At 41.6% G+C, this 15,201-nt stretch overlaps 1 protein-coding gene across 1 annotated transcript; it reads left to right on the plus strand.

Moving 5' to 3' along the window:
• The first annotated feature begins 13,544 nt into the window (after window positions 1-13,544).
• LOC104951868 (transducin-like enhancer protein 4) lies at window positions 13,545-15,125 on the plus strand. The gene is made up of 3 exons (XM_010778603.1): window positions 13,545-13,681; window positions 13,882-13,956; window positions 14,432-15,125. Exons 2-3 carry the CDS (start codon window positions 13,906-13,908, stop codon window positions 14,726-14,728), a joined length of 348 nt encoding a protein of 115 aa, XP_010776905.1. The 5' UTR covers window positions 13,545-13,681; window positions 13,882-13,905; the 3' UTR covers window positions 14,729-15,125.
• Window positions 15,126-15,201: the final 76 nt, after the last annotated feature.

Raw genomic sequence — 15,201 nt, forward strand, 5'->3', positions numbered from 1 at the left:
CTTGAATTAGGAACACAACAAATAAAAAGCGACAGAGTGTTAGCTTTCTTTAACAACCTCTATTAACTAACCAAAAATTTAGGGAAAATTTACACAAAGAGGAGCACTTAAAGTACGATTTAGCTCAAACCGTGGTCACTATCTTTTTTGACTGACTGATGTCCATTGAATTCCACATCTTAATCTCTTCCAATGTCATATGTGACCCACGAATGTCTCTAATACCTGCATACCAAATATTAGTTTAACTAAAAAACTCGGAAAGATAAAAAGACCATCTCAATTATCCGCACCACTTCTTCTAATTCTTAGTGAATATGCCAGTTTGTTTTTGAGCCTCTATTTTGTGTAACGATAGCACCTTCCATTTTTGACTGTCCCTTTTGACTCATCAAAGCACACCGCTCGTATCAGACGCATTGTTACAGTCGATTATCACTTAGCACAAATTACAAACTAATGTTGGATTTTATGTGTTTATTTTTATGTGAATATTTTTGTATGGAAGATCAGTCCACAACAAGTCTATATTGTCATATGCATTCCAAGAAATTCTTCTGGATTAAACTGTATTACTATAACGTGGTGCGCATGACAGACAGGACACGATCACCTCTTATATCCTTTGTATTCCAAGATTTTAAAACATTCTTGTATCAGAGTACTCATTTGGACCAAGATCCTTGCAAACGAACTCACATCATGATAAATGTATCTCTTTTGTCGAAATGGATCAACCCTTCCAATATTAGGTAGAAATAATACACATAATTGAATTGAGAACCTGTTTTTCAAACTGCGTAAGCCCTGGTAAAAAAACAAGTACAACCAGGAGTCGGATTTTGACAAGCCGTACTTTTGGAAACACACAATGCACGGGAGTAAAACCACAGCACAACAACTGAGGCGCGGAGGCAGAGCGGCGATCACTGCAGTTGGTAATGTCCTTGTTGTGGATAAAGTTGTGCGTGTTGAACATAATGCCACCGGCGACGTGAGCTAAGTTGCCAAGGTCGAGTGGGACCACTGGGGGTGTTGAAGGACGGGGGACGGGGGGTTAACATGTAGGAGAGGGAGGGGGAGGAGGAGACGGAAGGTGCCCAAGGTCAAACACATGGTGTGAGCATGCTACTCGAAGTCCATACGCCAACAGTGGCACTCCACGCATCAATTTTTATGTGTTCAGTTTATCGCTATCTAAAACCAGCTTCAATTTGGTACCAACACCTTATCTTTTCTCTTTTCTTGTTTGTCCTCGGTCGGTTTTCACGGATTACCTGTTTTTGTTTTTGTATTTGCTATTCATTTGGAATATATGTTTGCATTTAATGATCACAGCAGTCAATTAAAATGCAGATTGATTACGGCTAGACTATGAAATTTACCTAGTACATCCGCACATTCGGTCATACTTTCTCTTTCTAACCTACCCTGTTGCTTGTCCTTTGATCAATCTTTTCATCCTTATCACAAAAGATCATATACACTAGTCTTCCATCTATTTGATTAGAATTGTTCTTTTTCATATGTATTAAAAACCATATACTGATCCCTCCCACCGCACGGGAGATGACGTTTGCATCAGATGTGTCTGAGTGGAAAGGCTACGGAAGGTGAAAATATGAACTACGAGCCGCGGAGCAATAATTTATGTCCTCTGTCTCATTCTTTTTAGTGGTCCTCACCATGGACTCTACAGTCTCGAATAATTTTTGTACCTTAACGCATATTCGAGGTTAGGGTCATGTTTGCATAAGGGGAGTAAAATTAATCGACATTATAACTGTCACAGCACGCTGCCAGACGAGAGCTCGCGGGGGGGGGGTGGGGGTGAAGAGGAAAACAGGAGGGCTCATCACTTGAAGCAGCCGTGAAGGGACCCCACAAACCGAGGGAAATACACTTGGCACTACATACAGACATGGATGGCGCAAATAAAACGAGTGCGAAATAAAGCAACCATTAATGAGAGGATACAGATAGGTCTCCACACATGTCAGTAGCCGTATGAAATGCTACTGAGGGACAGCCTCTCTCTCGAAGAGAGATAGATCATTTCATTCATCATCTCGCGCCGCGCACACCTTCTCCTAGATTTTGTCAGAATGATGTTTCCTATCGCGTTTGAATACTTGCGCAGACTTGAAGGAATCAACAAGAAACTATTCAGACTTCCTGTAAGTTGATTCAGTGAGACAGCAAGTCTGCGCATGCCAGCGTCTGTACTTTACTTGCCTTAGTAATTCGGAGCTTAAGTGTATTAGAAGACACAGGAACAGCTGCCTTGGAAATTAGCATTGATTTTTATCTTTACCATGGACTGAATAGTAATTAGAACTATTCTTTGAAGTTTGAAGGCTAGATGAACTTCTTTACCAGAACACACATAGGTTAAATTTGCCACTTTTACAACAGTCAATCAGACATGTATCATCCTCATTCTTCTTTTATTTTAATTCATTCTTGGTCTCCACCACACAGTTTTTCATGCAATCAACATATAGTCATTCCTGCATAGAGATAGATTCTCACACAAGAAAGTTCACAAATCTTCTCGATGATGCTAGCCAGAGTTGTAAAACTAACTACAGTAGATTTACTCAAGTACTGGCGACCGCATTACTTGAGTACGCTTTCCTTATTTTCTACTTTGATACTTCTACCCAAACAGAGCCATCACTAACAACTACAGAAGCTAATCATGTAAATTTTCTTCACCTAAGTATAACTATTTTAATTTTTATTATATTGAGATACTAAAAAATAGAAGTTTATCTCACGCGCACTATGCATGGCGTGATATTGATGGAAACTTAGATATCAAACTATTTAAATATCGAGTCGCTTTTTGAGTATACACCTGGAGTAATTCACTCAGCATACCGCATCATAAAGCGGAAATATATACAACTAGCTGCACCTTTACCATCGGCTCAAATTTTGTGTTGGGGTACAATACATAAACCTTTTGAGAACAACGCTTAAAAAGATGAACACTGTTAGATGCATCATAATTATAATCCAAAACATATCATAATTAATAATATTGGTTTATGAAGTTATTGGCCGAGGATCTAGCCAAAGTAAAAGGGTAGACACAGTGAACCGACAAAATGATATAGAATCTGAGTACTTTTTTACTTTTGGTACATTTTCAAGCAATATATTAGTGATGCCACATCTTTTGTACTATGAGATAAAAAATAAACCAGTGTCCTGAGAGTGCAGGACGTTCCTCACTCGTAACAGAGTATTCCTACACTTAGTCTTCATACTTTTACTTTAAGTACAAGATCTGAGTACTTCTCCCACCCTCTATCTCCTGCATAGTAAAATATGAAATCGTCCAAAGCAATGAATATAATTGATGAAGTATGACCCACCACTGTGTCACCAGCTATTAAAATAATGATAGCATCTATGTTAATCGACTATTATCTTAACTTAAATTCACAATTTGCATGTGATTCACTGTAGGTGTATGAAGGCATAACAATTGAGCTTATTGTTGATGTCCAGATTGTAAACATTGGAATAAATAAGTGTTCTGAATGCTCTCAAAACTACTTTCAACACTATATGAATGAAATGTTTTGTGTGATTAATACTTTGAGAAAGGTTTGTGAGTATTGTTCCCACGAAGAAGAATAAAAATAAAATAGCACAACTCATCCTCCGAAACAACACATTCATGAGTAATGTAATACTAATTAATTATACGCCTAAAACACAAGCCCTATAGCAAATATCTGGAGAAAGCAACACCATACCAAACAACACAATGTTGGATTCAAGATACATTATTGATCACAATAACAAATAAGAGAAATATAAACCACAAACACAACCCAACATAAATAATAATGTATAAAAACAAACAATACATGATAGTACATACAATGTCAAAGAAACATTAGAGATTAAAAAGAAAGGGAAACAGATGACAACTACATCAATAGGACACAGACCCAGCCAGTTGTTCCTACCGACATTAAAACTTATGTTCCTATCTCTGCACATGGCTGAGTCTCCCATAACAGCTGCACGTGTTTTTTAGACACTTTTCCCAGAACAGCTCAGTGTTGAGTACACTGGATTTTTAAAGAGGTCTATGATCCTTTGGGTTTCCCTTTCCTGTAAGATTCAGTTTTGACCATTCAATGTATACTCTCCCACACACTCCCCCTTGCCTAAAACGGCCTCCTTGGACTCCTTTGTTTAATTCCGTACCATAGTGACATCACTATGTACTACACTTTGTATAATAGTAAAAAATAAAGATACTGTGGAAAACGACCTGTTGGAATTAAAAATGCGCCGTTTTGTTCGGCCGGAAACATCCACATGTTAAACTACCCTACATTTATAATTTTTAGAAATCGCACAGAAAGACTAATGTATATCGCTATAACCTAGACCCTACGCCCGACACGCAGAGGTCGCACACTTCACATTACGCGCCATATCTTAAGATCCACTATTTTCAAAATGCAGATTCAGAAATTGTACAAGGTTGATCGCGCTTACTTTGTTTTAACAGCTTTTGCAGGAGCGCAGGTACCTTGCTTTCAAGGCACGGAACGGGAAACAAATTAGTGGGGAGTGTGTTACGGTGTTTTGTGTATCGACCGTACCAACACGTCCCTCCACAACTTCTGTAGTCCATATTCAGCGCACTTCTTTAACAATCATCCGTTTTTCAGACACGTACACAGTAACCTCTTCAAAAATCCCCAGTGGGGTCCACCTGCTGATGGTATTTAATGAATGCGTAACAAACAAACGTAATGTATACCTCTTAAATTTGTGTCAATCCACAGATCTTATTTCCGAGAGCTGATTTTCCAAAATCCTCTATGGAGAAAATGCCATTGCTTTTGTGAGGAAGGAAAGCCGGAAGTGCTAAAACTGCTAACTTACTTGCGGGTGTTTACGACGCGTCAACTGCACCACCCTTCCCATTGGGTATCTCTACAACACATTGACACAATACAGCTGAAGGGCGGGACAATCCACTTATGGCGCATTTCCACTGCAGGGCCTCGCACAGCTTAGTACGGTATAGTTAGGCCTTGGTAAGCCAGGCTCACTTTATGCTGCGTTTCCATTACATTTTAGTAGCTGGGGCAGTAACTATAGTAACGCAGTGTAGGCATATTTAGCCCGGTTGTTGGACCGGTAAGAACCTCGATTTTGGAGGGCCAGAAAAAAGGTGAAAAAGTAACCTTGAGACTGAATTACCCCAAGTGGAAAAGCAAAAAAAAGCCGTCCGGGTTTGGCGCCCCACGCTGCAGTGGAAATGCGCCATAAGAGGTTGACCAATTCCAACAGAGCCGTCCAACTGGGCTCTTGTTTCAGACATGGGGTGTTTCTTAATATCGTGGAAAGCTGCACCAGAACCACTATTTCAAGGATACTACATCATCGAGTCCCGCCAAAGGACTGTTCCAATGTCCAGGATACTTGGAATTCTACCGAGGCCGGCGTACTTCATTGCGGGAAATTTCGAGGATGCACATGTGTATCCTCCGGTCTTAAAATCCCCACAATGCTTTGCGCACGGACCAATTTCCAAATCTTTGGTGGAAATCGCGCTCCATTTAAGGCGGGGCCTTGCATATGACGCACACCTGTTAGCCTGTTCCACAATTCTTCGTTTTCTGAGGCTAGGAAGGATTCTTGCCTCGCTTCTGAAGCAACTGACTCGGAGGTACATGTGCTACCAAGGAAGCCTCCTCGACATTGAGAAACACCCAGAGGGTGAAAAAAGGTGCTGCAGCTCAGGCAGTCTGAGAACAATGAAGACCTTTTTGAACATTAAAGCATGTATGTCACTGTAGAGGCACAACACACTAATGGGAACCTGAAAATGTGCATTATATGTCCTCTTTAACTGCCTATTTGGTGTGCTAGAGTATTATTGACTTATAATAAACGTATGTTCATCATAATGAAGGAATACATACATGAGGCTCTGTTTTTCCAAACAACACCTGTTAGTTTTCTGTTTTGTTCTTCACGTGGGATTTGGTTTGACACACTAACAATATTCACCAGTAGAGCTTCTCTCTTTTTGTTAAACAAGAATTCTCCACAATTAACAGCCTTTTATTATCCAGTGCAGTGCCTCTTGAGTTGATTCAGAAGTAACCTTGCCAGTCTGCCATCATAATTGGCTAAAACTTCACAAGCAGGGGATATATCCGAAATGTTTATCCTTGCTGTTCAGCCTCAGCTGCATTTTCAATGTGCATACAGATTTATTCTTCCTCAGATTCTGTCTTTGCTTTACATAATGAGCATTGGTGGACTACTGGGCAACAATAACAGGCAGGTTTATTTCATCTTACTCTGATATATCGCCTTTTATCTTTTTATATTCCCCATAAGATTTTGAGCATCTAACACAGTTTCCACATGTGATAACAGGTTGAGTCATGTCATAGTTCTCCCATTTTAATCTAATCCGTGGTTCTTTCATTACAAGAAGTTTATGTTTTTTCCAATTTTGCATCCTCCTTTCTTCACTTTCAAGTTAATCTGTTGGCCTTGTTTAACTAGAGAAATTGCTTTGGTACATCATTCTGCCTCCTCTTCACAATGTGTTTGTACCTGTATCATTTTTCTCTCTTTTCAGGGTGTTGCTTTCTATACATGTTTGCTTCACCAAGGCTAAGGCCAGCGCTCAATGCCAGATGAACTTGTTGTATTTCCTGTTTGTGAGACATTCTGTTGCTGAGCTACCTCGCCATTATGTTCAAAGGTCTTATAATATGCGTCTTTACACTTTGTTTTATTCAGATCAATCGAATAAGGCTCAAACCAAAAGAAACGTCATACATTGCCAGGAACATTGCAGATGAAGCGTTTGCAAAAAAATATCTCTGAGTTTGAAAATTATCAAAACTGAGTTCCTTTGGTAGGAGTTTGATATGATGAATAATTTGATACTGAATTGATACAGGCCTTGGGTGAGACCTTTTTAAAGCCTAATGTTTTGTATCAAGGATCCAAGTTCACATCTAGCTTTTGGTTCTGTATTATTTCACTTTATATTGTGCTTGCAGGTTGCATATTTCTGCATAAATGTGTACTAAATCAAACTAACTTATGCTTAAACAATGCATAGAGGATAGGAGAAGCTTATAGTTCATTATTTGTCCTGCCAAGAGTATCTGTGTACTCAAGATGAGAACATTGTGCGGCCTTATTTCATAAAGTATTTCAATGTTATACAGCATGCTGATCCTCCCTTATGTACAAGGAAGTAATTATGTTCCAACTTGCATTGTATTGCACATGTACAGAAAACATGAGATTGAAAAGGCCCGGCATTCAAAGATTGCATACTGTACATTTTCACATTTTATTAAAGTTCCATTGACCTTGGGCTTTTCATGGGATTATAGAGGAATCAAATAGTTGTTATGGTTTCAGAGCTCTTACATGAGTGAAGTACAGGGTTTTAATCATTTTCAAATAGTGTGTGCTTTACCTTGAAGGATCTGAACTTCGAGTCAGTCTGATGTTCAGTTCAGATCTTTGTCGTTGCACATGATTAGTTTCTTTGTTAGCACAACAAAATAAACACAAAAAACGTAGTAATTCAAACTTTAAAGTGTTGGTAATATAAATGCAATAGAGATTACAATAAAAGGTCCATTTGATAAGAAGAGAATAAACTGAAATAATAGGAATTGATTTCATTTAGAGGAGGTTGATTAAAGGAAAGCATGACTAAAACAATGAGATCCCGAATACAAGCGGTAGAAATAGGGTTGCAAAATTCAGTGAATTTTCAAAGATGGAAACTTTCCATGGGAATTTATGGGAATAAACGGGGCTCACAAATGTGAGAGTGGAAAAACTGGTTGGCATTCGGGAAAACCGAAGGCTCTCTGAGCCTGACACAGAGCCATCCTCAACAAGGCTGGACAGTGACACTGAAGAGGAAGACTCAGAGTTGGATGTTGATGAGGCCCAGGAAGAGCCCATTGACTGAAAGGGTTTAGCAAAAATGCAGAGGATTGCTTGAAGGAAGATTTGCATGTTTAATGGGACTTTTTGGAGGGAGAAGGGCTCTTTTCATTTAACATTTTGAATTGGACTTTGTGGGGGGTTTTGGATGGGGGTGCATTTTTGTTAATCTTTTAATGAGTGGGGTTGGGGGGGATGAGTAATATTTAACTCAATTAAAAGATTAACAAAAATGCACCCCCATCCAAAACCCCCCACAAAGTCCAATTCAAAATGTTNTAAGTTAAGTGAGGTTAAGAGCCGTGGTATATTCTATTTTTCTCGGTTAGGTATAGATTTTTGAGTTCTAAGTTTGTTTCTTTTTTGTTGGGTTTTGTTACTCCTATTTTTGAATCATTTTTGGTAAATAAATTTACCAAACGCTTTCTCTGCCTCAGTGTTCATGTTCTTGGGAGTGGGAAGAGTGGGGGAGAGTGCATTTTGTGCTGCGCCTAGGTTCCCCTAGACCTGGGCGTAACACTCATGCGCACGCTTTATTAACTCGTGCGAACGAGAAAGTAAAACGTGGCCACGTTTTATTTATTTTTCTCTCAATGAATCCTGCAGGGCTCCGTACAAAATTAAACAAAAAAACATGACATTTCAACAGATCTTTTTTTTTAAAGTAGAACAGAACAAGTTTTAATTATTTTATTGAACAATTATTTGTTTCATTGAAGAACGAAAACAGGAATGTTGAGTTAAATGTTACTCATCCACCCCAACCCCAGTGGCCGGCGATAAACTCTTCACACTCATTAAAAAATGAACAAAAATGCACACCCCATCCAAAGATCCCCACAAAGTCCCATTCAAAATGTTAGATGAAAAGAGCCCTTCTCCCTCCAAAAAGTCGCATTAAACATTCAAATCTTTCTTCAAGCAATCCTCTGCATTTTGGCTAAAACTTTTCAGTCAATGGGCTCTTCCTGGGCCTCATCAACATCCAACTCTGAGTCTTCCTCTTCAGTGTCACTGTCCAGCCTTGTTGAGGATGGCTCTGTGTCAGGCTCAGAGAGCCTTAGGTTTGCCCGAATGCCAACCAGTTTTTCCACTCTCACATTTGTGGGCCTGTTGCGAACCTTTGTGTGGTCTCAATAGCCATGCAGTAAGCAGTGTGCTATGGCATGGATATTCAAGTGTACTTGAATGGCATCTGTTTGTTTTAGTCAAGATTATGCTAAAATATACTTTCCCCAACTATATTTAAGTTCCCTATGAAGAGCCAACCTTCAATTTTGAAAATTCCCAGTTTANGGAAACTTTCCGGAAATGTACCGGAAATTTCCACCCCTTTTCAACCCTAGCTTGGACTGTGAGCCGCATGGTCGCCGGTTCAAGTCTCCGAAAAGACTTAAAGTATATAGTGTGGACTGCTACTTGGAGAGGTCCCAGTTCCCCTCCTGGGCCCTGCCGTGTTGCCCTTGAGCAAGGCACCGGACAACCGACCCCAGCCCCCCACTCCCATTGCTCCCCGGGCAGTGTGCAATAGCATTTATTTTCTATAGTATTTATTTTCATTGCATTTTATATTGTGTGTTAGCAAAAGTAATGGTAAGTAATCACAGTGTTTCTCCTATATGCAAATAGTGGCGGCGCAGCGCCGCTGCTGAAATATGCGCGCCACTGCTAGGGGGCTCCAGCCAGGTTCCCAAAAAAAATGTTTACTTACTTTTGTATTAAAATAATAATAATTGGCGACCCTTTTTCAATTTTTGATTGTTTGTTATGTGGATTTGTAGTATTGTGTTACTGTATGTTCAATAAAGGTGTATTTTTGCTAAATCTTGAGACATTGCCCCGGACCCCCCTAGAGGATGTGACGTCCACTCCCCAATTCAAACATGTTCATACAATACTGAATACATTTGAAGCCATTTTGACGTCTATTACCTATGTCANGAAGGATGCTCCAGAGCCACTATTTCAAGGATGCTACGTGATCGAGTCCCGCCGAAAGACTGTTCCAATGTCCAGCATACTTGGAATTCTACCAAGGCCGGCGTACTTCGTTGCGGAAAATTTCGAGGCTGCACATGTGTCGACTCCGCGATCTTAAAATCCCCACAATGCTTTGCGCACGGACCAATTTCCAAATGTTTGGCGGAAATCGCGCTCCATTTAAGGCGGGGCCTCGCATATGACGCACACCTGTTAGCCTGTTCCACCATTCTTCGTTTTCCGAGGCTAGGAAGGATTCTTGCCTCGCTTCTGAAGCAACTCACTCGGAGGTACATGTGCTACCAAGGAAGCCTCCTCGACATTGAGAAACACCCTCTGCCTGAAAAACCTCAACTCTTTTGTTTACTTCTGTAACATAGTGACATTACTATGTAACACTGACGTTTCTATTGGCTAGTGCTCCAACACATTGTACGTGATAGGCTAATCTCTAAGCAGTTGACCAATCACAACAGAGCCGGCCAGCTAACCAATCAGAGCAGACTGGGCTCTGGTTTCAGACAGAGGGTGAAAAGAGGTGCTGCAGCACAGGCAGTATGAGGACAACAAAGAGCTTTTTGAACATTAGAGCACGGAGACATGTCACAGTAGACACACTAAAAACAGACGGTTATGAAACCTGAAAATGAGCATAACGGGGCCCCTTTAAAAGACTGTTTGCAGGAGATGTCATTACTTATGTTTTATGCACAGTATGTATTGAGTTTGTGTTAATAATTGATCATATTGCCATGTTCTATTCACACAATGTCTGCATTCCTCATTCAGTATTTAAAAATAATATAATCATGATCCCAAGTGGATATGTATATTATAAGAATAATGAAACTTCCTCCTTTATGTACTTCACACATGACTGCTGTGTGATTTTTAATATTTGTATTTCCTGCATATTAACTGATTTTCTCCTCTGTGTTTCAGTATTACGAGATGTCCTACGGCCTTAACATTGAAATGCACAAACAGGTGAGTGAGCTTCTGGTGTCTCTCATATTCTTCTTTAAACTTTGCATTATTCTCTTGGATTATTATACCTGCCTTCTTTCTTTTCACCCAATACTCAAAGTAACTAATCATTTTCAGGAAAGTTAGTCTGTCTTTTCCGCCGTGTCTCTCTGCCACTGTGATGTCAGTCCTCCCTCTGACGGAGGGCTGTCATGCTGCGGAGGCGTTAATAGGATCCACAAACAGAATTCATTTCTACTCCACAGAGAGACGGATGAGAATACTCTGCCCTTCCTCAAGCCTCTAAAAATGCCACTCGTCATAAATCCCTGTCTGTTACTGCCTTGGTACCCCCCCCCACCATCTATCCATCCATCCATCCAGATAGTTTATATGACATATATAGTTTTGTGACAGCAGCATTTTGGCAGTCAATCTGCAAGCCCTAGAACATTTCTTAAAAAGAGACTAAAAATAAATAAAATAAACCAAAAAAAGGGTATATATGAGAACATGCATATATCCAGAGGAGTTCCTAACACTATAAAATAAACAGAATACATTACAATACTCTCTAATATACCAATCTACTGAACATATAACAATATATAGTGTATATGTTAAAACATTGTGTACATTAGCTTGAAATGAAGAGTAACCCATCCATCCCTTCCGTCTCTCTCCTCTCCCGTCAGTTACCATCCTACTTTGTCTTTTTAAATGCTGCTTTCTCTTAATCTCCATTTCTTCACCCGTCCTCGTCTGTCTCTTTTCCTTCCCGTTGATTTCTCTTTCTTTCTGTGTGTGTTCCGTTGCTCTCCCTCCTCCACCTCCGTCTCATCACAGACACACAGTCCATGCTGAATTTCACTTTAAATCAGGTCACTGCCTTTCCTGCCGTCTACTCTTTCTTTCTTTCTCTCACTCCGTTCATTTCACCATCTCTATCGGTTTTGTCGTGCCGCTTCTCCCCCACCCCTCTCCTCACCCCACCCCCCCCAAGTCTCGATTCTCCCTCCCCCGCCTTCCTTCTGTTTCTTCTTTCTGTCTTATTTCTCCTCTCCCTCCCACATCCTCATTGGCTGTCATTTTCTCAACCCAATCTGCCCTTTTCTTCCTCCTCCTCTTCTTCCTCCTCTCCTTCCTCCGCCTCCTCTTTTAATTTCCCCCTCTTTATCCTCTCTCCCTCGATTGCGCATGTTCTCTCTCTCTCTCTCTCTCTCTCTCTTTCTCTCTCTCTCTTTCTCTCTCTCTCTTCCCCTACCCCTCCTCACGCTTCTGAAGATGTCATTTAGTAGTTGGAGTTCTCTAACAAGAAATCATTGTGTCTCCCTTGGGGTGGGGGGTGATGGATTCAGAGGAAGGAGGGAGTGGGGGAGGGGAGAATGCTGCCTGGCTGAAAAATGGAGAGTGGAGGGAGAAAAAAAAAGGAGGGGGTGGAAGTTCAGTCCGGCATCAATAAATCACTTAAGAGAGAATGGGATGGGGAGTGTGTGTTTGTGTATATTTGTATATACACACACACACACACACACACACACACACACACACACACACACACACACACACACACACACACACACACAGCAGAGTCTAGCTGTCAAGTAGAAAACAGCCTGCAGCCATAATGATCTTGTCATGATCTCTGCATGCATATCATTACGGTTCCTAACAGCCTTGTTGGGCCTGCCGCTAAACTTGTGTGTGTGTGTGTGTTCGACGTCACATGACATCGCTTGTAACACTGATAACTGCACTAATAGCGGGGAAGGAGAAATGGAACGAGGAATGGATGGAAAGAGCGATAAATGGAGTTTGATGAAAAGAAAGATGGAAAGAGATGAGGAGTAGGGGGGGGGGTGCTGTTGGCTGTGTAGTAGAGCAGATCGAGACAGACACACACCCACAGCAAGAATCACTGACCCCCAGCAGGACACACACACACACACACACACACACACACACACACACACACACACACACACACACACACACACACACACACTGCAGAATGCAAACGCACACACAGACAAACCGACATGCAAGGACACATGAGTAACACATGCGCACACACAGATATATACATACATACATACACACACACACAGAGGAAAGATGATGAATCTTCTCACACACACACACACACAATGATGAATCTTCTATCTCTCTCACACACACACACACACACACACACACACACACACACACACACACACACACACACACACACACACACACACACACACACACACACACACAGTGTGGGCTGGCTGAGGCCGCAGCAGATGCTGTCCATGAATATTTTAGCCAAACTCCCTGGCAGAGTTTCCATTTGCATGGACCAAATGTAAGCAGCTGAAATATTTACCACACCGGCCCTGGGAGAAACAGGCCACGCTGTGTGTGTGGTTAACCTTTAGGAGTGTGTGTCTCCTTTTGTTCAAGCTCAATCTGGTGTGTGTGTGTGTGTGTGTGTTCATCAAAGCAACAGTATCTTTTTGTTTCTTGCAGACGGAGATTGCCAAGCGGTTGAACGTGATCTGTGCTCAGCTCATCCCATTCCTGTCACAGGAGGNGTTAACCTTTAGGAGTGTGTGTCTCCTTTTGTTCAAGCTCAATCTGGTGTGTGTGTGTGTGTGTGTGTGTGTGTGTGTGTGTGTTCATCAAAGCAACAGTATCTTTTTGTTTCTTGCAGACGGAGATTGCCAAGCGGTTGAATGTGATCTGTGCTCAGCTCATCCCATTCCTGTCACAGGAGGTGACACACACACACACACACACACACACACACACACACACACACACACACACACACACACACACACACACACACACACACACACACACTGTGTACAGTATTCAGCCCATTCTCTCTCCTGTCTGACAGAGCACAAAGAACACATTTTAATTTGATTCTGAACCCACCTGCCTTTACTGACCTTTTGGTTTGTCCCACAGCATCAACAACAGGTGGTCCAGGCCATGGAGCGCGCCAAACAGGTGACCATGGGGGAGCTAAATGCTTCGATAGGGGTACGTGGGCTCCCCCCTCTGCCTCATAGCGGGTGTACCTTATCCCACCATTAATTGAATTTCCTTTCTTTTCCTTTTATTGAGGCAAACATCCACTTGCCCAGTCTTAAATATACAGACTTATTTTATAAGTGGATGACTATTTTGAATTATCTTTTATTCAAGTGGCATTACCTGCTACGGTTACATAACGGGTCCTATCAAATTTGAGTTTTTCCAAATATTTGATGTGCAAATAGGATTTATATAGTTAAATTGACTTTTAATTATAACATTTTGTTTGTATTCCCATCACGCTGATTTGGTTACCACTATCTCAGTTTCTGCCCCCTCGTACACATCGCAGCACTTAGTTCCCTCTTCTTTCTACCTCCTTAATCACTTCCTGTTTAGCCTCATTGCTTGTAAGTCACACAAATCTCATCTAGTGTCCTTTATCTCTTTACTTCACTTCTCCCGTTCTTCTTCTCTACAGCAACAGCTCCAGGCCCAGCACCTCTCTCAGCATGCTCAGGGTTTGCCAATGGGCCCTCACCCGTCAGGACTGTCCCACCCCGGGCTGGCGCTGGGGGGGGGTCCAGCCTGCTGGCGCTGTCTGGCGCTCTGGGGGCTCAGCTGGCTGCCAAAGATGAGCGAGCTCACCTGGAGGCAGCCGCCGCCGCTGCCGCCGCCGCGGAGCACCACAGAGGTACAGCAACACTCTGAAGGATGCTTTACTTTCTTTAAGGATGCTTTAAAGGATGCTTTTCTCTCTTTGTTCCTGAAAGTTTAAAACTCTTGATCGGGGTTACACATGTGCTTTACGGCTTACAGGTCACAGTGTATCTACAAAGGCACATCATATATTTAGTCACAGCAGGCATCTGGAACTAAACAATATAGTATTTTTACTTTACGATCAAAACAACTTCTAGAAATGATGTTCTACTCTTTTCCACATCTGTGTAGTAACCCGGACCACCTGAACTAAACTAAGCACCGAGCTTGGATCCCGATGACTGGCTTTGCTTTGAGTCTTTGGCAGGGCACAGGAGAGATCTGATAATAACACTCCTCTGGGATATTTTCCCACTGAGTCATCAGCTGTAGAGTGACGTAAAGTGATGGCAGATAATGATGTGTGTGTGTGTGTGTGTGTGTGTGTGTGTGTGTGTGTGTGTGTGTGTGTGTGTGTGTGTGTGTGTGTGTGTGTGTGTGTGTGTGTGTGTGTGTGTGTGTGTGATGAACTTGCTGTCCTGTGGCCGA

Source organism: Notothenia coriiceps, unplaced genomic scaffold (genome assembly GCF_000735185.1).
Source record: "Notothenia coriiceps isolate Sejong01 unplaced genomic scaffold, NC01 NC01_scaffold00019351, whole genome shotgun sequence".
In the NCBI taxonomy this organism is placed as follows: Eukaryota; Metazoa; Chordata; class Actinopteri; order Perciformes; family Nototheniidae; genus Notothenia; species Notothenia coriiceps.